The following is a 21,580-nucleotide window of genomic DNA, read 5'->3' as shown; positions in this document are numbered from 1 at the left end:
TGACAACAACCATAAATGAAGCAGTGCTTGAGCCTGATCGTACTACAAAGTGTTTCGAAAAGTGTCAGCGGCAGCCCTGGCAACCCTGGCTTCTTAGTCAGACAAGGCTGCAGAGGTGAACATAGTACTTCCTCCAGACCTAGACTTGTTCTTTGTTCTCCTCTACACCTGTCACGCACGCTACGACAGCAACGATCTCCGTATGTCGTCGTACATCGTTTGAAAGCCAACTCTCTTTGGAGCCCCTGCCACTGTGTTAGTGGTTCCACCGTGAGCGTTCCTTGTCACCCCCATCCTTGGTCTCGACATCCCCCACCCTAACAATCCCTCCCGATTTTTGTGCCATGGCGACGCCAAAATCGATCACCCATCGAATCTATCCAATCCCTGCAAACTCTGATCGAGACCCGCGATAAGCCCATCATCCCATATGTAAGTCCAACCTTCAAACTCAAATGCCGACAGGAGCATCAGACTTGGTCGGCAATACCCCGTATCAGTAGGATGTTAGAATTCGAATCTGCCTCGTAACACTGACTCACTCGAGTCAGACAATCGTATGAGGAAGCAACTTATACTTGACTATTGGAGATGCGTATCTCCAAAGTTACTGGCATTGTACCGTAGCATTGGAGTGTGGCGACACTCGTACATCGATTCACATGCTGGGTCATATCATCACTGCAACAGCAAGCAGGTGAACGCTCATAACTCCGACGCGGTGCTGTCGACTACATGTCGCTGATTGCTTCGTCAGGAGAAGTCCGTCCAACCAAAGAATGAGTATCCATCTTCAAAGTCTGCGACTTGTTGCTCTCGTGAACTTGATAAGCGTAGAAGATGAGGCATTACTACTCATCTGTCAGTCAAGAGCGTGAAAGCCAGCGCGTAATAATCGGCAGCTGGTCACCGTGAAGATTTTCTGTACAACATCAAACAGGTTGGACGTCATCTGTGGGACGAGTCAATCGAATTGTCCAACCACTAACTCACTTCTCAACCTCAAGACAGCGACGAGCGATCAGAAAGGGACAGCAGAGCACGATTGGGGAATTTCCGAGTCTGCAAACGAAACGTTCGGCTGGTCGGGCAATCGTCAGAATGTCTACATCACCCATACCTATCAGGACGCCGCTGCGACGTGAGGCCTCCACGCAATTGAATATTATCATCGTTGGCGCCGGATTAGGTGGAGTGGGCGCTGCAATCGCTCTGCTTCTTGCTGGACATAAGGTCACGATCCTTGAAGCGGCCTCTGAGATTGCAGAGGTCGGTGCAGGTATTCAATTGCTTCCGAACAGCTCCCGTGTTGTCCAATCCTGGGGTATGCGGGAACGCCTTGAGAAACATGCGACCAAACCCTCACGAATCAACGTACTTGGCTGGAAGGGCAATTTGATCTCGCACATGGATTTCCACGAATCGGCAAGCGCGTATCCAGGCACCTTCTACTGGGATTTTCACCGAGCGAACTTGCATAAATGCCTGCTTGAACGAGCAGTTGAACTTGGCGCTGAGATCAAAGTGCAGTCGCGAGTGGTGGATGTGAGAATTGCCGGTGTTGACGCTGAGACCGCCACTGTCGTCCTTGAATCGGGGGACGAATATGTGGCGGACCTCGTGATCGGAGCCGACGGTATCAATTCGCGTCTCAGGGAAGTCTTGCTCGGTCGCTCTGATCCACCTACACCGAGCGGCGATTTGGCTTACAGATTGCTCTTGTCGACGGAACAAATGCTGAAGGATCCCGAGTTGGCACCTTTCGTAAAGGAGCCGCAGGTCAATTATTGGCTCGGACCGGATGCGCATGCGGTAAATTATGTGCTTCGAGGCGGTAAGCTGTTCAACATGGTGCTGCTGGTGCCAGATGACATGCCTGTTGGAAGTGCCAACACTCTTGAAGGTAACGTGGAAGAAATGCGTGCCTTGTACAAGGACTGGGACCCACGGATACCATCCCTGCTATCATTATGTGAGTCGGTATACAAATGGCGCTTGCAGACCCATGTGAGCAAGGATCCGTGGACTCACCCATCTGGCACGTTTACCATGCTCGGCGACGCGGTCCATGCCACCTTGCCATATCTGGCCTCGGGAGCCGGAATGTGCCTCGAGGACGCTGCTGTACTTGGTGAGTTGTTCTCACGAGCACCAAATCCAAGGTCTCCAACCGTAAAGCAGCAGCTGCTTGAGATATACGAAAATTGTCGAAAGGAGAGGACTGCAATGATCGTGGAAAGGGGCAACTTGCAGCAATATCTGTACCATCTGCACGATGGACCTGAGCAAGAAGAAAGAGACCGCAAGATGATTACGAAGGAAGAAGGTGAGGCATTGGCTTGGAGAGACTCGGGTCTGGCACCGAAGTTGTTAGGTTATCAGGTTGAGAAAGATGTGAGTAGTGGATCTCGAACACTCGTTGCTGTGGACTGACATGGAACAGGTGGACCAATATTGGCCTCCAATTTGTCTGCAAGATCCGCAGTCCTCTGAGAAGAGTCCCATTCAAAGTCACCTATGAATGCTGAAGTATGGTCTCCAGGTACGCACCAACGGAAGACGCCACGCTGTTACCCATCACCTCTTGGCTGCCTGGAAGAGTCGAGTTCGGACACAGTTGAAGTGCTCTGCAGCTCACTTCGTTCCCGGTGATCTCGATGGGTTGTCGTGGCATTGGGATCACTCTGCATGAAATGCCGGTGTACTGGACTGCCTTCCAATTCAGAGAACGCCGGTGATGTGTGGTGTAACGCCTCATTAACTGATAATTCGGCCTGGTCGAACCCGTTCTGCATGGGACTGGGCTGTTGCTGTCCTGGATGTGGACCTCCTTTGGTTGGCATGTCTTTTCTTTTGTACTGCCAGATGGAAAACGCCGTAGCGAGTGTCAGCAACCCAGCTCCTCCAAGCCCAGCTCCTACACCTATTCCGATCTTGGCATTGGCCGAAATACCCGAACCAGAGCCCGACGGTGGCGCGGTAGAGGAAGGTGGGCTTGTTGTCGACGTTGTGGTGGTGGTGGAGGAGGAGGAGGTGGAGGATATGGAGGATGTGGTTTCTGAGATTGGCGTTCTGCTGGCGGTCATGGATACAGAGGTTGTCTGAATGGAGGGACTTTGCGACTGAGAAATAGTGGTCGCAGTTGTCCGCTGAGGCGGGGGAATCGATGGTTCAGGACTCACAGAGCTCGAATTTGATTGAACGATGCCCGTGCTTAGAGGAGAACCGATAAGTGTGATCTTTGATGTAGAGACGCAGGATGTCATTGACGGCGGCCACGGCCACAGGGTGGTAATCAGCTCATCTTGCGTCAAACCCATCAGTACCTCCTGCAGGGTGACGACGGAACAGTACTCACTCGTCCCATACGCGTAAACCCAGGCTTCCACCGCTCCGACATCCTCACATGGACACAGTTGTCCGACGCAGTAATAAACTTGTGTTTGTGTCGAATTGACGCACTCTTCAAAGGTTCCTTGACCGCCTTCATAACAAGTGAGGATGTAATTGGCACATGTCGATTGCTGAGATATCATCAGTAGCTGCAGTGGACTGGCAGAGGTGACCTTACAGCACAGGCTGGAAGGCTGTGGATGTCGTCGGGACTCGATGAGGATGTTTGCCAGACAAGGGAAAAGCTACAGATGAGAAAAACCAGAAATCGACGACAGTCAAACATGGTGAAGAAGGGTAGGGTCCGCTGTCAGGATGTCATTGTGGTGGAGGGACCATGAAGATGCCGATGATGACCTTGAGCTCGAGTCTTCAGGTCGATCATACGAAATGATAGATGCATTGGAACTGGGGATGAAATGATGATCTTGCCGGAGGGAATAAGTGAAGCTCAAATTTGGTCAAATTTGCCTGCACCTTGACGATAACGTCAATTCAAGAACGCTTTGTAGGAAGGCGCAATGCAATTCCAAATTCTGGTAACACAATCGCATCAAAGACGTCAAATATATTGTCCCTCCTAGTGGTTAACGCGGTGCGTTCAAAGACCAGGTACTGTACCTTTTCTCGTCCAGGCTTACTGATGAGGCAGGGGAACGATAGTCTTGGAGACCTGGTCCAACATCGCCTTCGCCTTTGCAGATGCGTCAAAACGCGTCGCCCTCTCCCAATCATTGGAACAAGTGGAGGAGACAGTTAAGGTCGAGAACCAAAAAACAGCCGTACAATGCTTGTTCAACGATGAAGTCGCCTGAATAATCACATCTTTGGTAACTCGTTGAAGCCTGAATAAACCATCGACGGCAAGGCATGAAGAAGATGAAGTCTGAAGCGATCGATGGTCGAAGAGATTTTCCTCCGCCGTCGGTTCTCCGCGCTTCGGCGAACTCCTATGTCTACAAGTTTCAGGGTGACGCGCTGATTGGCTCTTCGCTTATCGTATCATCGAAAAGAACAGACAAAAACAAATCTCAGAGTCCTGGGTGATGGACGCCTCGAGCCAGTATAAGAGCACCGAGGAGCTTATGAACGCCGACCTTGATCATACATAGCATAACCAAGGTAGGGTTGCTGACCGTAAGTCGAGATGTCGCGAGCACAAGAAATTGCAACAGCACTGCTCTCCGCAACCGAGCACTCAATCGTCCCTCTCACTGCCAAACAAGTCTCACAAGGCTCGAAGCTCTTCGGTGCTGCCATCCTTGACAAGGCATCGTTGTCCACAGTGCTTGCTGAAACCAACAACGAGCGAGAGTCACCGCTACTGCACGGCGAGATAAACTGCATCCAGCAGTTCTTCAAGCTCCCAAAGGAAGGGCGGCCGGAGACCAAGGATTGCATATTCTTCGCGGTGAGTGCACCACGGAACGATCACAGGAAATGGGGACTTATTGCGGACACGTTACCATCACATTGTACCTTATGGTTCTTGAGGCATGCTGACGATGTGAAACGACCATAGACCCATGAACCGTGCTCATTATGTCTAAGCGGTATAACGTGGTCTGGCTTCAACGAGTTTTATTACATGTTCACCTACGAAGACAGCCGAGATCTCTTCGCCATTCCTTGTGAGTCTTCCACACTACCCAATTGCATTGCGCTTGATTGAACTCAGATCAGATGATATCGACATCCTGCAATCCGTATACCAAGTCCCATCACCCGGCGACACCGCAGAGACACTAGCAGCTAAGCCTTTGTACAACCGAAAGAACAAATTCTTCACCGCACAATCGTTGGGCCAGCTGATTGATGCCGTCGAGGACGAATCAGCCAAATCCGAATTGAAAAACGAGCTTCAGCGGGTAAAACAGCTATACGATCAATTGAGCGCCACGTATCAAGAAGGGAAGCAGGGTGGCACCGAGTCCAGCAGCTTCTTCAAGTGAGCTGTGCATGCTGAGAAAGGAAAGCTCCTCTCACAGAAATCGACCGGCCGAGTTCCTATCATGCACGCATGTCGATATCGATTGGATGGCCGCCGGATGACTTTCCAAGGAGGAAAAGCCCGATCCGCAAAAAGACGAATTGTCTCAATGTCAGTGCCAGTGTATCATGAGGTACTCAAAGATCATAATCGACTATGATCTCATTCTCTCAATGTCTCAATATTTCATAAATATCCCTGCAATCCCAGCAACCCTGTTCCGCTCCCTCCCTCTTCCTCTGTCGAATTGGAAGTTCAACCCTCCACTGGCCCTTCTTTTCCCATTCCCAATTCCATCCGTTCCCTCCAACCCAACGGACGTCCTCCCACGACTCGCCATCCCCACTGCCGCATGCATTGTTCGGAGCGGCGAAAACTCCCTTACTCGTCAAGCAGGCTCATGCGTCACGGCCTCAATATTATGTCCGGCCGGACTGATCGCAAACGCCCCGTAGTAATTCGGATGATACATGGCCCTGACCCCCGGCGCGCCATGATCCGTCCCGCCGGCCTTGACAGCCGCAGCATGGAATGCGTCGACGTCACCACGGTCTGCCGTCAATATGTCTCCAAGTTAGCTGATTTCTGTTTCCTGTCTCCCACTACTTCAGGTGGGTACTAGTACTCCCCGGTTGTATCTGGGTGTTCGCCTCCTCGCAATCGAGTCTCTCCCTCTTTTCACTTTCCACTTTGGCGAGTTAAGAGGGACAATTGTGGATACGTACCTTTGGCCGTCACCGCCAAATGCACGGTGGAGATCTGCACGTCGTCCTCGACCTCCTCGCGCGTGCTATTATGGAGACCGGACACCCAGAGCCAGGGGCTATCAGTACCAAGCCCGACAACACCGGGCCCAAAACGTATCAACTCCTTCAGACCCATGTGTCCGAACGCGGCGACGAGAAAGGCGACTTCGGCGCCGACTTTGCTGAAGTGGCATGGCAGGGAGACGTGGTCGACTGGTGACATGTTGAACGTGAACGTGAACGTGAACTTGACCCTTTGAGCAAAATACTTTACTTTACTAACTCAGGTACGTACTAATAGTACTCGCTGGTTTGTTGCTTCCTGCGGGTAGTACTGGAATGTGACTTGTTCGAGGTTGGAGAAGACGACTGAGGTGCATAGAACTGGACGTTAGGTAGGGATGCTGGGAGGATCTTTATATCTCTCATATATCTCTCATCCCAGACCAAGTCCAAGCCCAAGTCGGGCTCCGCTCTACTCCCCTCGTTCCCGAACGAAGCACGAAAAGCCCGCTACAATCCCTGGCTGCCAGCACCTACGGTAGCTCCTTACATACTAGCTACTTGGCTACTCAGGCAGCACTCACAGTGTGTGCCTACTACCGCTCATTTCCCGCCATACAGTTTATCTTCATTACTTGCACATCAGTACTTACATGCGAGCATCTGCACGACGTTCGAGTCCATCACATGTCATCGTGTCATCTTCGCGTCTACTATGTACCGATCTTTACCATGTTCGTGTCTAGGCCAGGCAACAGGACGCCTCGGGAGAACGATACTGGTCGGACACGCATTGGTGCCTGGGTCGCCAAGCCACCCAAGCTTGGGGCTCGTATCGAGGAACTTGGGTACTTACCTAGGTAGTATAGTGTGCGGTGGTTGTGTCGGATCTCAAATCATCCGGGCGAAAAGTTTTGCACGAGAATACGAAGTAAAGATTCAGGAAACTGCCCGCGGAAGATGGAGCAGGAACACGAGAGTAAGGTGATGTGGAACCATATCCTTCACCAATTGGCCTCCATACGGTACGGGATACTTGGTGAAGGACCCGCAAGCCCCGAGCACGCTTGGCAATAATAAGACCAGGCAAGCCAATGTAGGTAGGAAGCCAAAATGTAAAATGTAGGGTTTGTCGTCCCAAGGATCAAGGAACGGCTACTATTACTGGACCACTTGGACCGCCTGCAAAAGGGCAACATCAGCGCGAAGCGAGACATCACACCGTGACATATGTAGAGTCCATAGGATTTGCTGGTCTCATCGACGAAGAGCCATTGAATAGTAACATCAAAACGCGGAAGACATGTTCGTATGATCTTCTTATCAATATCTGAGGCAAATCCACAACGGCACATGGTCTCCCAGGACCGCTGGACTTGACATTCACAACTTGACTCTCCTGACAATCCTCCTTGCCCAAGGATGAGCATCACCCCTGTAGACGAAGCGGTCGATCTCGGCAGTATTCAGCAAACCAGGATGCGCCTGATCCAGCCTCGTGATTCCAACCATCTGCATCGCGGTCTCGAGTTCATCTTTGAGAACTATATGCCATGTCAGCCTCGCTTACCAAACAACCATGACGAGACCTGTAACTTACTGTCAAGTGCCTTTTCCATCCCTTCCTGCCCGTACACGATCGAGTACAGGAAAGGTCGACCTAGGCAAACCGCCGATGCGCCCAGACATATCGCCTTGAGCACGTCAGTACCTCGCCGGATACCGCCATCGACGAAGACCTCCATCTGTTCCAAGACTTCGGGGCAATTGGCTTGGATCTCCAGCAACGTCAGGATTGAAGGCGGCGCCGTGTCCACAGCTCGCCCACCGTGGTTGGAGACGTATATTCCCTTGCATCCGATCTCCAAAGCCTTGCGTGCATCTGCAGCACATTGGATGCCCTTCACGAATACCGGGATGTCGGAGAGACTGATCAACCACTTGATATCTTTCCATGTGAGATCAGGGTCGACGAATGAACCCGTCGCTCGAGCAAGACCTGTCCCTTTATTGTCCTTCGGTAGCACTTGGACCCGCGCATTCTTGGTCGGCTTGAACGTGGCATCGATCTTGATTCGCTCATCGGCTTCGCGTTTGCCCACGACTGGGAGATCCACCGTCGCAAGTATTGCTCGAGGCTTAAGGCTGATGGCCTCACGCATCCTGTTCTCCGTCACCTTCCGATCTTGATCGAAATATAACTGATAGAACTTCGGATAGCCCTCTGGCATGACCTGGGTGATTTCCGACAGGGAATATGAAGCACCATAGCAGACGCAAATTGTTGTCCCTTTGGCCACCGCTCCTCGTGCCATGGCAAGTTCGCCGTCGGGATGTGACAGTTTCGCCAATGCAGCGGGCGAGGAAAAGATAGGCATGGAATACTTCTCACCGAGAATTGTCGTGCTGGTGTCCACATTCTTGACGCCCACTAAGACACGCGGTCGAAACCAGATTTTCTTGTACCAATCAATGTTGGCGTTCAAGGAAAGGCAGTCATTGGCAGCGCCAGAATAGTAAGCCCAGGCCTTCGGAGAGACGACCTTCTTCGCAACCTCTTCGAAATCGTATAGGTTGATGATTGAGTCGAGAGGTGGCATCTCATGTGGTTCGATTTCAGGCTGACCCTCAACAGTATCGGCCTGTCTCGACCTCCATTCCTCGGTGATAGTGCTTTCGTCCAATTGGCCTCGGTTCTTGGATTTGTCGAGGTACTTCGCCACCAGTCCTGGCCCATGCACTTCGCTGTATGCTTTGGTTGCATCTTGACCCAGGTACTCCAGGATGATATCAATACCTCCTGGATGCTTAGGCGCAAACTCTGTTACGTCCCAAACTGTGCCATTGATCACTATCCATGCGTCTGAGGGACTGTTGTGCTTGCCGATCTCTGTCACGGACAGTTTGGGGGTGGACGTATCAGCCATGGTGCAGTAAAGTTGTCTTGTGTCGCCGCGCTGATCTCGAGAGCATCTCACCTTTTCACACCCGACCGATCCTCTTAGGCAAGAGAAAGCTTCTTTCTTCGTTCAATTGAGGCAAAAATAGAATATAAAGAAGAATCGTGCTGGGCCGAGGATACTTGTTGACCGTGGGGTATGGGGTCAGTGACCGGGCTAGTCGGGTGTCGTGGGGTTCGTAAGGGAAGTTTGGGGGCCAAAGCGTGCAGCCGTGCGTTATGCTCCCGAAAGACTACGGGTCTTTTATCAATTCTCATTCTTACCAACACCTCTCCCGAAAATACCAACATCGAAACCGTGAGGCTTCACGAATCGAAAACCGAACCTTGGGACAAACTGACCACAAAATGCGAAGATGAATCGTGAACCGGTCGGAGCGATGAGCATTCTCCCTCCCTGTTTACAACATGTCCTAACCTCTCACCTGCTACCCATGTTGTTCGCATCTCACATCCTCTCGTACTCAGCGCGACTTGCCAAATACTCCGCAACCTCTGAACGCACGATGAAAGCCATACACCGATCCCAGAGGACCAGTCTCTCCATTTCACGTTCGTCGTCTGGAAACACGTCCATCTTGCACTGACATGCATCGCATCTCTCCGGACTCTTGATTGTCATTGTCGGCGGAGGAGCCTCGCTCGATGGCACCGGGTTGAAACCATTCGACACTCAGATTCCTGTCCTGACCGGTGGATATGGCCGAAGCGGCAGAAATGGACGTGATGAATGGCGACTCGAAGGACATTCGCACAAAGGTCGCACTGGTATACGAAGAACATGTCGGCAAGATAGCACATGATCTCTGTCCTTGCCCTTTGCTTGGTCTGGGACTATTTCGTCTGCAGTGAAATTGAGGTTCGAAGAAACTGGACCGCAGGGGTTTGATTTTGAAGCTGTTCTTCTCAAGCCAGAAACCAGTCGCATTCATAGCGAGTTGCCGCCAACGCCTGTTTGTACTTCCTCGCTACTTCCTCGACGACCCTCGATACTTCTGTGACACGGGTGATGCTCGAACGTATCACTTATCCGTCCTGGAACATTAGGCTTCTCGTTGTCATCACCTTCACCCTCACCATCGCAATGTCTGTACCTCTGCTTGCTGTCTGTTTGGTGCGCAGAGTGACACCACTTCCAAAAGGTATATTAATCCATCCTCAAGATCTCCTGCTTGTTTGGACTCTCCTTCCTTTACATTTCACTGTGCCGCCACGGATCCAACCAAGTTCATTACCAACCACAGCTCCTTTGGCCACATCATCCACCTCGGCCACGAACCAGCCTTGCCCGAGTCACCAACCAGTCACCTGTCCCGTCCTATCCCGTCCTATCCAATCCGATCACTATGTGCCTTATGTTCAGCGGCACCCTTCGTCATCAATGTGAGATGTGCAAAGGCGTCATTCACTCGGCCGATCGGACCTATACCACGATGACTCTGTGCCTCCAAGACCGCCTCGGCATCAACGGCTGCCCCAGGGCTGTTCCCGCCATTGCCAGTCAGAATCTCAACGTCACAATCGCCGACAATGGACTATGCCCTTCATGCCAAGACAGAGTGCGCCTTGTGGAAGCGCAGGCGCTGGAACGCAATATGCTCCAGGCGAGCACCACCCGCGCCAATGCGCAATTCGACATGACCGGCAATGCTTCCAATACCGGAGGTTTTGTGTTGTTGCCTCAGACCGTTCAGAGTGCAGACCCTGATGACCTCTTTGGGTTTTTGGCGGGGGCCGATACTTTGGGCATCCAGCAAGGCGTGCCTGAGCTGGAGGGCGACTGTGAAGCAACCCGGCAGTGAGTAGTGGTATCAGATCGACCTCGAGATGATATCTGAGGCTCTTCGACAGTCGGACTTGACGAACGACAGAAGGGCATCTATAACAGAGAGCTTGATGACGCGGGAGTGATGCATAGCGCCATCTTGAGTTGTCGTGGACTTGGGACGGTTGGCTTCCAGGCCGGAGATGCTAATGGAGGACTCGATACCAAGGGAGTGAGACCGGAGGGTATGTGGAGCTGGGTTGAGCTTGACAATGACAGAGGCTGAACCGGCAAATGCGATATAGTTGCTGTGCGGTTGCAGGGCAACTGGATATCAAGTTACTACCACCTAGTCTTGGAGAGGTCGTCGGTCAGGTGTCAGACTTGCATGTTGACATACCAGGCTGTATTTAGACATCATAGCCATCAATATCATCAATATCATCAATATCAATACCATTCATATCAATATCAATATCAATATCAATCATAATTTACTAGTACCCTCCTTCGCCCTCCCACCCGCCATATACTCACGGCTAATATCCCTCTTCTCCTCTAACCTCTCCTTAGTCACCCAATACGGCCTGGGCACTTTTGTGGCGTGCATCCCTTTGCCATGATGACCACGCACCAACCCAGCAACAGCCTCAGCACATCCCAGGATCCTCGGCATCCCATGCCCCGTGAACCCAGCACTCACAAACAACCCTTCCCTGCCCGGCACCTCGCCAACCCACGGCATCAGATCCGCACTATACCCCATGACGCCCGTCCAGATATCCGTGACCTTCGCCCCGGTGCCCTCCCACCCATGGAACAGCCTCTGCATATACCCGTCAAAGTAGTCCCTCGCGCCGGGGATGAGCTGCGAATCATCCGTATTATTCCGCCAGTACGCATCGTCCAGCAGGACTTTCTGCTTCGCCCCGCCGACCACGATACTCCCGTCCGTGCGGGAGATCAGGTAATCGTACTCCTGGGGCCCGAACCGGATACTGTAAGTGTTGTTCAGATGCGGCGGCACCCTTGCAACACCCTCACCCTCAGCCACGCCCTCACCCTTTCCCTCGCCCGGGGGAGGCGTTGCAATCCTACACGCCACGCCCCGTGCCGGCGTGATTTTCCCTTCGAACTCGTTCAACAATTGCGCCGTATACGCGTTCGTCGTGACGACCACTTTCTTTGCCCTGACCTCTCCTCTCTCCGTGCGCAACACCCATCTCCCCGTATCATCCTCTACTTGCTCTTCCTCCTTCTCCTTCTCCTTCTCTATGCCCAAAACCGGCGTATTCGTCTGCAAATTCCCACCCATCTCCAACACCCTGCTCAACAAGCCCATGACCATTTTCCACGGCCACACGCTGGCCGCCGTAAAACTAAACGCGCACAACGCCCCCTTCACGCCCGACACTTGCTCCGCCCGCCCCCGCTCTCCGGGTATGAAATGCAGATCGTCCAGAAACTCATATCCCTCGCTCTTCATCCTCTTGTACCCTTCGACCACGGGCCCCGCTACGCGCTCATCCGTGTACACGTCGATCGTCCGGGTAAGTTCAAAGTCGCACTCGATCCGCTCGCTCTCCACGAGCCTCTTGATGTCAAACACCTGCCTCGTTTCGAACTTTGTCAACTCCTGCGCGACCTTCGGCCCGTATTGCTTCGAGTACAGCGCCGCATTGAAATACAAGTCCGGCTTGACGTGGCCGCCATTGCGTCCCGTGGCGCCGGAGCAGGCTTCTCGCGCCTCCAGAATCAACACCTTGGGCGTAGCTACAGCTTTAGCTGGAACTGTATCGCCTTCTTTACTGTAGGCGGCCGACGTGGACGTGGACGTGGATGAGGACGACCACGACGACGAGTCTCCTTTGAGAATGTAATACGCCGTCGCGGCTCCCGAAAAGCCACTCCCGATAATTGCCACGTCGACTTCGGCAGGCAGTTCGGGTGTAGTGCGGTGTGTGGACAGATCAGTCTCGGAGGGGTACGAGTGGGAGGAGAGCCAGTATGAGGACATGGGACTGCGGTGTGGGAGAGGCATCTTCGCAAGCAGCGGGCCTTGCTTAGATGTATGCGCCTGTGGACGGGGCGGGACGATTCGAGGAAGGACTCTGGTCTGGCAAGACGGGAGTAACCTCAGACGTCCGTCTGGCTTGCTATGTTTGCTGTTGTAGGACTGTGGTGTGCATGTGAGGGGTGGGAGCGCCCGTCTTGTGCGGAAAACGGGGACGATGGGCGGACAGATGCCCAAGGGGCACTGCTGCTAAACTTCAAGACGACGACCACAGTGCACCGGTATGCCTACCTCTTTACAAAGCTTCATACCTAGGCTTCAATCTTCAATCTTCAATCTTCAGTCGTCGGTCGTCAGTCAACAGCGGCTCGTTCGACCGGAAATGTCCGCAACCTCGGATCCAGCGATAAGGTGTCGCACACCATTGTCGCAACGCCCTGTGACTTTGTATCCGATCTCTGTCAGCTATGGGATCAAGCGCAGTTCACGTTGCTAGATGTGTGGTGGGGAAAGAAGACAAGCTTGATTCGAGTACCACAGCCATGTCTCGTACTACGTATCTCACTGCAGCCGAGCTCGGACACAAAGTCAAGGCGAGTCATGCGCAGGATGCACGACACGTTGCACGACTCATGTATTATCGAGGGTTCAGTCCGTACACAAAAGGCGACTTGCAACGAATTATGCCAGAATTGCTTTGAAGTCATAATGATATGCACTATATCGGCGCTCCTATGGTCATCACTCAGGCTCTGGTCGTCACAAGAAGAATTTTCAGGTTTCCACTCAGCATCGAACCTCGTTTCTCATGATCCAACACTGCTCGTTTCGGTCTTGTTCTTCCCCCGACTCAGAATACTCGAACTGCGATTCCGATTCTCAGAGCCCATAGTCATTGCTCGGAGTCTCTGGGACGGGCTGCTGTTCGGGCTGTCTGCTGGCAGTCCTCCCTCGAGTTTGCCGATATGCGCCATGAGTGCTGTATTTTCTTTCTGTAACTCGCCAATTTGGCGAGTAAAGATCTCTTGCTCTTTCTTCAGAAGCTCAAGCTCCGCTCTGGCCTCATCACGTTCACGTGTGAGACGAGTCTTTTCGTCTTTCTCCACTTGCTTTCGCTTCTTCTCCGCCATCTTCTTGGCTTCCTTGGTCTTTTTTTGTTCCAGCTTGGCCACTTCTTTGTTGTATCTATCCTCTTGTTTCTTGAGCTCCTTCTCATGCTTCGCTTGCGCCTTTTTCATGGCTTCATTCTCTTTCTCGTTGTCCTTACTTGCCTGACTCGACAGCTTTTCGCGCTGCTCGGCGAATTTGGCGTCCAAAGCCGCCTTACGTTCAGCAAGCTTTGCAAGGTCTTTGTCGTGTTGGGAGAGCTGTTGAATGTCGATCGTGTTCTCTGACAAAGACTTGGACGAGGTGGAAGGATCCTCGTCGGAATTGAGATGGGAACCGGCAGACGCAAATGAAAGTGTCGAGACCGACGACGAGGCATCATCATCGTGCTCTACTCCTGGTTGCCCTACCGGTTGGGTACTGTCCTGGTTCGCTTCCTCTTGCTTGGCTCCAAACGGGGGACTAGTCAGTGGAGTCAAGTTTGGGACATGATCTTTCACGACTTGAGGCGTGTAATTGTTCAACGTCTCTGCGAATGTCGACATGAAATTTGAAGGAGATGACGTCGGCCGCTGGGAATCTTGTGGTACTGCTTTGGGTGTCTGTGCTTCTTTCGGTTGCGTGCTCTCCTCGAGCTCTCGTATACCAGCCAGCGTCCCATTCGCTTCCCAGCTTGCAAAACTTTCTCGATGTTGCGCCTTTGGCCTTGACGCGGGTCCGTCCACAAATTCCTCGTCGTCTTCTCTTTGACAAGCCCAATCCAGAAATTTCACAGCATCCGAACAGATACTGGACGGAGTACCTCTTTCAACCATAAATCGTGGAACACTTCCACCTGGATCACTTCGAGTGACCATAATCCACTCCACGGGATGTTCTTCGGGGTCATAATGTTCGCCAGAGTGTTCATTTCGGATGGGACTAAGAGGGGCACCAACTGTTGCACCTCTCTTTCTACTCGCCGGAGACAGTTCTCGGCGTGCAGAGCCCTGCATATCAACCTGTAGATGTCTGTTGTCGTGCAGGTCATGTTCAGACGAAGCCAGCTGTTTCTCAGCATTGTGTTTGAGCACATCTTTCTCTAACGAAGGCTCCCTGTGGTGTCCCAAACTGCTCAGATCTGTCGAAGACGTAGTGGCTTTCAACTTCCTAGGAATCTCTCGAATGAACTCGACCGACTCGTATTGCCCTCGAATGAAGCCGTTTTGAGGCTGGGTCTCGGGGTGATTGCAGGGTTTGGAGATGATCATGTAATGTCGAGGAGCCAGGTCAGGAGATCTATGGGCATTGCCATGCTGCTGCAATGCCTTGGAAGATGTGACGAGCAGAGTGACAAAATCTCTAGGAGTGGTAGGTCCAGGAAACTGAGCACTGAGCCGATAGACTTCAACCTTGCCCCTATTCGGAACTGTGATTTCTTCCACTCGGGTTTCTGCGCCTATGCCTCTGATATTGCCCTCACCTGGCGCACCCTGCACGGCCAGAGACGTGGGAAATTCCCTCTCAAAGCCTCTCTTGAACCGACTAAAGCCTAGTCCTTCGTGTACACTCCTACGAGCGAACCAAGAGCCTTTCCCATCTTTGCTGCCGGTTTTGTATACTGATATCTCCAGAGGATTTTCTTTGGCGGACAGCTTGATGGGCTTTCCCCATTCCTTCTGTAGCGATGCGTACTCTGGCGGTGGAGGAGGACTTCGAGCGGAAGAGGATGTGATCTCAGAGGCATTGGAGGCAGCGGAGCCTATGGTTTTCGGGCGTTGTCGCTGAGTAGGGTCGGGATCGGGTATAGGGATAGACTCGACTATGCATTGTGCTTGTTCGAAGAGGTCGGCAAGGAACGGCTCCAACGCTTCTGGTTTCTGAGGTATGTCCGACCAGTCGCAGGGACCGAGAGCCTTCAAAGCTGAGTGCAGAGCAGACATTGCGGTGAGTGGCCTCTGCCTCACTCTTCAGAACTGGTCAGGAACCGAGAAGCTGAAGAATCGCCAACTTTCATGCAAAACGCACGACGGGAGAAGAGGGGTAGGAACTGGTAGCTGCGGCTAAGATGATGAACTGAATGCCAGTCCTCACTCGGAAGGACGGTGCAGTCAGATAAGCGACATTCGGGTGACAACTGAACCCAGGGACGGAATTGAGGGACTGCTGGAGGGTTAGCAGCAAATTGATGTTCTCATGATGACTGAGCAGGTGGCTTTCTGTAAAGAGCAATAGTCGAGATTTGACGATGCAGATATGCCGTGGCCCGTATTCCGTATGCAGGACAATAATGATGATGATGGTGGTGGTTCGGAGAGCAGGGAAAGCAAGAACGAGATGCCCCATTGACCATCGTCATAGGTGCTGTCTCGCTGTCCACTCATTAGACTAGGCACGGCTAGACTCCTAGGCTAGGCTAGGCTAAAGTTAGGGTCCCTCGGCTCCTCTTTCTTCCTTTTCCCGGCCACCGAGCGCACCTAGCCGAGTCCGAGGCACTGTCGTCTGCAGCGGCATGCCCTGACGGAGTGAAGGTGAGCTCTCTCCTGCTGCGACTTCGATGGTATAGAATCGATTCCAAGAAGATGACTTGTTGAAAGGTAGAGAAGATGTTCACATTTGTTTGGAGATTATCTTTATGTATCGAGGACATAACGGCCTCTTGATGTCCAGCATCCGATTCCTCCTCCACGCAGTGGATTAGAAGGCTCCCTCGACACCAGGTCGAAGGTATAGGAGATGATCCTATAAACCACACTCCATCCCAGCTGAAAGTCTCAAGAGACGCGCCGTGGTCGTCCATCAAGTCACAGACTTCAATGGCTGTTACCACTGTCAAAGCGTCAAAGCCGTACCAGTAACGCGCAGCCACGACTCGTCGCTTAAAGCCATCCAAAGAGATGTCGTGCAGTAAGGCAGCAACTGTCGCATGCCAGATGCCAACAGTCAACCACCATGCCGGCGGTCAGGTCTCCAGTTGTTCAACATCCAGTGACCACAACCTTGGATCCAAACACCTCCACGTCAAAAGGACTAGCCTGATGAAAATGAAAAGTGAGTCTCACACCAGCCAGAAAAGAAATCCATGCATATATCCCGAACCTCCCATGCCAGCCGTGAGGCTTTCCGATCTTGCGAAAAATGCGGGACTGTATCCAACCCAGGGATATCATGTTATATGACAACCAGCCGGCCTGCGCTGTTGTATGCCCGAAGTCCCACTCTGACTCATAAAAGAAACGATATCGAAATCACAACGCTTGCTGAAAAGTCAGACCCAAATCGCCCCTATTATACCGATAGTCCCGTGTCAGATGCAGAGTGGTATCCTTGTGTCGCTAAAATCAGATCAAATAACTCCGCTGGAAAATGCTGAAGACTATAATTCCCGCTTGCTTTTGTGCCGTCTTCTGTCGATCGACCGCATTATCAAGAACGCTGTTGCCTGGTATCATACTGTGCAGATGGTAACAATATCAACAACGACCCTTCATCGTCACATCGCGGTAGCATACGGCATCGTATATTCCTGATACCGATCCCAACCAAACGTGCTCAAGGTTGCAGACGTGCTGCACGGCTGCTGGGCCAGCATGCTCGGTAGAGGTAGAGGAGCGAACGATGATGCGCTGGTGGCAGCGCTATAAGCCGGTGAGCTATAGTATTGCGGCGCGCTGTAGGCAGCTGAAGAGTATGGTTGGCTGAAGGAAGGCGTTGGTGATGGCAGCTGGATTTCGTGCACGCCCACGTTCGTCCAGATGTTGTGATTGGAATCACAGGATGAGACTGGACTGGGGCTCGATGGAACAATCTTCCAGGCCTCAACCGGGGCAGGTTGGATGGAGTGCAGGTGTTGCGAAGGCCACCACTGTTCCGTGCCCGTCGAGCTTGGTAGCAGAGGAGTGGGACGCACAACATCGACTATTCTCGGAGGAGGAGGTAGTAGTGGCACGTACAGGCCCATAATGGCGGCGCGAACTTCATCGCTCCGGCCACACAGGAGCTCACCGGCACCATCTTCCTCCATGCCTTCCAAGGCGTGGACATTCGTCCGGTAGACAAACTTGTTGGCGGCTTGGACGAACTCCTCTTGCAGTTTCTTCAGCTGTTGTTCCTTTTCGGACCATGACCAGGTCTTGGCGGCGGTGTCGACGGAGAAGACTTCTTTATGATACTCGACCAGCGAATCAATCGTGTCTTGGGTGAGCTTGAAGGCGACCTCATTCTGCGAAACCATGTCGACGTGTACGACATAGGCCTCGATGTGAATTAGCTGGTAGTTGAACAGGGCTTCCACCAAGGGATTTGAGTCTGTCCGTAGTTCCGACTCGGGCGCTTTGGACACCATGATGGAGCACAATGACCAGATAGCATTAGCTGATGAGAGGGTCTCGGTAAGACATCGTGTGTGCTGCGGTACACTGTTCAGGGGTCGCTTGATCTTGTTGATCCTCTTGAGGGTAGCCGTCAACCAAGGTTCGACCTTGGTGTTGAGCACCACATTGCACGTTGATCGCGGGGCAAAGGCGGCAGCAGAAGCGGGTAATAATATCGTCGGCATTATGAGTTATTGATTGATATGGATATCGTTCTATTGTATCGTCTCGGACGGGGACATTCGATATAAGATGGGCGGGCTGACTAGGCAAGAGTAGAGAGGTAGATATAACAAACGAACAAGCAGGTGATCAAATCTTGTTTTTTTTTTCTTGAGGCGGTCCCAACGAGGGAATAACGTGCGCGCCTTGTCTCGAGGAAAAGAGATCGGAAATGAAGGTGTCGATGTTGATGTGTGAGAGAGGGAAGGGAGAGGGCGGAAATGGCGGGGATGACGAAAAAGGCAAAGAAGGGTAATATAAGAAGGAGGAGAGAGCCGTACCTTATATCGAGGGGATTATGAGAAAAGCAGTCACGAGAAGCATTGATAGGTTGGAATTCCAAGAGCTAAAGATGGAGACCTGGCACGGTCAGGCGCAGCAGGCAATATGCAGTTGGATGGAGACGGGATAGTCATGTCATGGTGGTTAGCAGCCGGAAGAGAGCGAGGAGGAGGCGAAAAAGCGAGGCGCAGACACGCGAAAGAACAAAACGGTCGACTTCCTTTGCTGGGGAGGCCGAAGCGGCGACACGTACGGGTACTGACAAGGGGAGAAGGGATTTTCCTCTCCCACCTCCTCTTGGGTGTCTTCCACTTCTTCCGCCTTTTCCACCTCTCCTCACCACATACGGAGGACCCGAGTCCGTCGTATCTGACCGGCGCCGGCTACAGCAGGAACAGGGCTCACCAGGCCTCTTGACTTTGGCTGAATCTGCGCTACATCTGCAGCTTGCATCTACGCTACTGCACGTCGTGGACCACCCTCTGCTGCTGAGCATCGTTGCAGCCGAGCGATGCCACTGGTTGCATGACGGCCACCCTCCAGCTCAGCCTGTTTCCGTCCAAAAGACTCTTCACGAATCGACTTGTACGCATACCAGAAAAGTGATGGCCCCGGATGCAAGATCAGCATTACCCTTCTCGTGTCTTCTGCACTCTGCATTTCAGCCGTCCTCGCCATCTCACTGGTGGCCTCCTCCCAGGTCCCGATGCTTCTCGAAATCATCTTCTGATTGCCAATATCCGGGTTTGATCATGACTTTGGCCAAGTTGTTCCAACTGACCTCTACAAACAATGTCCACACCCACCGAGTGGCTGGCGTCTGCTCGATCAGCAAGCCGCCTGGCCCATTAAACTCGGCTGGCCCCGAGAGATGAAGCGTGACCCGAGATGATTTTCCATTCCAGAAGGACCAAATTATCCGAAAACGTTTCCAGATTCCCTAATCCTGGTCTCTGGATTGCTTCGTAAACGCATGGCATATCGGTAATGCTGCTCGTTACACTCCTGCCAGGCGTTTCTCAATCTTACAACTGTACAATCACGTACGTTGGCCGATACTAATCCAGAAGATTTACAGTTTCTCGCGATGCATGAAACAAATCTTCCCGTAGTCGGTCCTGCCATCGTCGGAGGCTGGAGGGACCCGGCCTGAACTGCACTCGCCGTTGGCGCCCTCGCAAGACTCGGTGCCAAAGCTTCACGTCCTCCTCCGACCCCAAGTCTTGGTCGGCTGTCTCAAAGCACAGGGAGAATGCATACGGTCACGAACTCGATTTGCAGACCCAGAAATGTGGTACAGCTACGACTTGTTTCAGGAACGTGAGCGTCGACTCTGGCCCTTCCCAAGCGTCCACAAAGTCAGCGAAAGACCGTTCAAACTCATGTCACCCCCAAATGGGCATGTTTGATGGCTCGAGGATGGCAAATGCAGCATGACCAGTCGTTGGCATCTCAAGGCAAGTCGTTGCAAATCCGCCCGAACTAGCTGGTGGGAGGGAGCTGAGGTGATCCTCGTAAAAGGGCACTTCTGCATACGCATTGGCTGCGCGAGGTGGATCTAGGCGTCGTACACTAAAACAACATCCCTGCTTCGTAGATTCATTGGTTGGTAGCCTTTGTGACCTGCCATCGCCGAGCACCATGTGATGAAGAAATGGCCACGTTCCTGGTGTTTATCCGGGCAGAGGAGCTGCTCAAAATCCAGCGTACAAAGATACAAGTCGCAGCAGCCGCCGACAACCGTCTTCCTTGGAATCCGCTGCATGTTTCAGGACACTCGTCCTAAACAGTGACGACAAAGTGATTACGACGATGCTGCTAACAAAAGAACTCTTCCAAGATCTAGGATGATGATCAGCGACCGGGCAAGGCGAGAGGGGCTGAATGGGCTGAATCTTCAGGCAGCAAAGAGATGTTTTCATGCGGGCCACTGTGGCATCTTGTGGCTGTGCCATGCAAATCTGGTGCTGCAAAACCCGGCTGCTCCGAGGCAGTTCTCAAGTCACGTGAAGCCTCGGTCCTTTGGGTGCCAAGCCAAGTCATCGTGACGAGGATCTTTTGAAGGGACTTTTCTTTCTCGTTTCGTTCGGATACTCCGTACCACTGGCACCTATACAGGCTGACTGTCGACAATCCCGCAAGGCACAATCCTCTGCGGCGTGCAATTGACCTGGGCTGTAAAGGTGGTGTTTGTGTCTGTCATTATTCTGCCCGAAGTGGGAACGATGATCTATGATCAGTGCCTCTCCGGCTAGAACGGCAATGGTCCTGTATCAGAACGAGCGAACCCGGCAATTATGAGAGAAGAAGAGGTTTCATGGGAGTCTGCACATTCTGTCGTGTCCATCAGTCCTCGATAGCGGTTCCGACACTGCGTGCGCTGCTTCGAACCCAGAACGAGATCCTTCTCCAAGTAACTGTTGTCCACCCCAGACACGAGCCGACACCATGTTCCGGTACCTATGTCAGCTGAGCTGAGCTGAGCATCATCGGATCCTACTTCCTGTGAGGTAGGTACCGCGGGTGCAACAAACGAACAATCACTTTGGTCCCGCACCCTGATCGACGCTTTGGACCATGGACCAGGATCGTGTTTCCCATCTGACAGTGTCTTTGCATGCTCGCACAGAATCACATTCGGGTCATCACTCCGAGACTTTCGAGTTGCACCTATGAGAACATTTCTCATCTCACGAAGGTCGCTTGTTGCCGTTACAAGGCAAAGGATCCTGTGTTGGCGTGACACG

The 21,580-nt window shown here is 52.4% G+C and overlaps 9 protein-coding genes across 9 annotated transcripts; 3 read left to right on the top strand and 6 right to left on the bottom strand.

Moving 5' to 3' along the window:
* Positions 1–1,101: 1,101 nt before the first annotated feature.
* On the top strand, positions 1,102–2,714 carry PV05_11738 (uncharacterized protein; the record flags this gene model as incomplete). The annotated part of the gene is made up of 2 exons (XM_013455250.1): positions 1,102–2,394; positions 2,444–2,714. The coding sequence occupies 2 exons, from the start codon at positions 1,102–1,104 to the stop codon at positions 2,519–2,521; spliced, it is 1,371 nt and encodes a 456-aa protein (XP_013310704.1). The 3' UTR covers positions 2,522–2,714.
* Positions 2,501–3,679, bottom strand: PV05_11737 (uncharacterized protein; the record flags this gene model as incomplete). The annotated part of the gene is made up of 3 exons (XM_013455249.1): positions 2,501–3,304; positions 3,359–3,524; positions 3,572–3,679. The coding sequence occupies 3 exons, from the start codon at positions 3,677–3,679 to the stop codon at positions 2,571–2,573; spliced, it is 1,008 nt and encodes a 335-aa protein (XP_013310703.1). The 3' UTR covers positions 2,501–2,570.
* Positions 3,680–4,412: 733 nt separating this feature from the next.
* Positions 4,413–5,555, top strand: PV05_11736 (uncharacterized protein). Its single transcript, XM_013455248.1, has 3 exons — positions 4,413–4,804; positions 4,916–5,024; positions 5,077–5,555. The coding sequence occupies exons 1-3, from the start codon at positions 4,541–4,543 to the stop codon at positions 5,343–5,345; spliced, it is 642 nt and encodes a 213-aa protein (XP_013310702.1). The 5' UTR covers positions 4,413–4,540; the 3' UTR covers positions 5,346–5,555.
* Positions 5,463–6,509, bottom strand: PV05_11735 (uncharacterized protein). Its single transcript, XM_013455247.1, has 3 exons — positions 6,425–6,509; positions 6,109–6,376; positions 5,463–5,935 (listed from the first exon to the last, which is right to left on the bottom strand). The coding sequence occupies exons 2-3, from the start codon at positions 6,350–6,352 to the stop codon at positions 5,772–5,774; spliced, it is 408 nt and encodes a 135-aa protein (XP_013310701.1). The 5' UTR covers positions 6,353–6,376; positions 6,425–6,509; the 3' UTR covers positions 5,463–5,771.
* An 825-nt stretch (positions 6,510–7,334) lies between these two features.
* On the bottom strand, positions 7,335–9,160 carry PV05_11734 (uncharacterized protein). Its single transcript, XM_013455246.1, has 2 exons — positions 7,733–9,160; positions 7,335–7,676 (listed from the first exon to the last, which is right to left on the bottom strand). Exons 1-2 carry the CDS (start codon positions 9,057–9,059, stop codon positions 7,516–7,518), a joined length of 1,488 nt encoding a protein of 495 aa, XP_013310700.1. The 5' UTR covers positions 9,060–9,160; the 3' UTR covers positions 7,335–7,515.
* A 1,364-nt stretch (positions 9,161–10,524) lies between these two features.
* On the top strand, positions 10,525–10,893 carry PV05_11733 (uncharacterized protein; the record flags this gene model as incomplete). Its single annotated transcript, XM_013455245.1, has 1 exon — positions 10,525–10,893. One exon carries the CDS (start codon positions 10,525–10,527, stop codon positions 10,891–10,893), a length of 369 nt encoding a protein of 122 aa, XP_013310699.1.
* A 450-nt stretch (positions 10,894–11,343) lies between these two features.
* On the bottom strand, positions 11,344–13,379 carry PV05_11732 (uncharacterized protein; the record flags this gene model as incomplete). Its single annotated transcript, XM_013455244.1, has 1 exon — positions 11,344–13,379. The coding sequence occupies exon 1, from the start codon at positions 12,895–12,897 to the stop codon at positions 11,344–11,346; it is 1,554 nt and encodes a 517-aa protein (XP_013310698.1). The 5' UTR covers positions 12,898–13,379.
* A 156-nt stretch (positions 13,380–13,535) lies between these two features.
* PV05_11731 (uncharacterized protein) lies at positions 13,536–16,261 on the bottom strand. The gene has a single exon (XM_013455243.1). The coding sequence runs from the start codon at positions 15,897–15,899 to the stop codon at positions 13,677–13,679; it is 2,223 nt and encodes a 740-aa protein (XP_013310697.1). The 5' UTR covers positions 15,900–16,261; the 3' UTR covers positions 13,536–13,676.
* Positions 16,262–16,542: 281 nt separating this feature from the next.
* Positions 16,543–18,802, bottom strand: PV05_11730 (uncharacterized protein). Its single transcript, XM_013455242.1, has one exon. The coding sequence runs from the start codon at positions 18,512–18,514 to the stop codon at positions 17,450–17,452; it is 1,065 nt and encodes a 354-aa protein (XP_013310696.1). The 5' UTR covers positions 18,515–18,802; the 3' UTR covers positions 16,543–17,449.
* Positions 18,803–21,580: the final 2,778 nt, after the last annotated feature.

This window comes from Exophiala xenobiotica (assembly GCF_000835505.1).
Source record: "Exophiala xenobiotica strain CBS 118157 unplaced genomic scaffold supercont1.7, whole genome shotgun sequence".
Classification (NCBI taxonomy): Eukaryota; Fungi; Ascomycota; class Eurotiomycetes; order Chaetothyriales; family Herpotrichiellaceae; genus Exophiala; species Exophiala xenobiotica.
Note: the sequence above shows the minus strand (reverse complement) of the source record. Positions and strands in the feature narration are given on the sequence as shown.

Excerpts from the sequence above, each read along its gene's own strand:
- PV05_11736 (XM_013455248.1), top strand. The coding sequence starts at position 4,541 with ATGTCGCGAGCACAAGAAATTGCAACAGCACTGCTCTCCGCAACCGAG. Across the intron at positions 4,805-4,915 it reads AGGATTGCATATTCTTCGCG|ACCCATGAACCGTGCTCATT; the intron begins GTGAGTGCACCA and ends AAACGACCATAG. Across the intron at positions 5,025-5,076 it reads AGATCTCTTCGCCATTCCTT|ATGATATCGACATCCTGCAA; the intron begins GTGAGTCTTCCA and ends AACTCAGATCAG.
- PV05_11735 (XM_013455247.1), bottom strand. The coding sequence starts at position 6,352 with ATGTCACCAGTCGACCACGTCTCCCTGCCATGCCACTTCAGCAAAGTC. Across the intron at positions 5,936-6,108 it reads TTTGGCGGTGACGGCCAAAG|ACCGTGGTGACGTCGACGCA; the intron begins GTACGTATCCAC and ends TATTGACGGCAG.
- PV05_11734 (XM_013455246.1), bottom strand. The coding sequence starts at position 9,059 with ATGGCTGATACGTCCACCCCCAAACTGTCCGTGACAGAGATCGGCAAG. Across the intron at positions 7,677-7,732 it reads GATGGAAAAGGCACTTGACA|TTCTCAAAGATGAACTCGAG; the intron begins GTAAGTTACAGG and ends CATGGCATATAG.
- PV05_11731 (XM_013455243.1), bottom strand. The coding sequence starts at position 15,899 with ATGTCTGCTCTGCACTCAGCTTTGAAGGCTCTCGGTCCCTGCGACTGG.
- PV05_11730 (XM_013455242.1), bottom strand. The coding sequence starts at position 18,514 with ATGCCGACGATATTATTACCCGCTTCTGCTGCCGCCTTTGCCCCGCGA.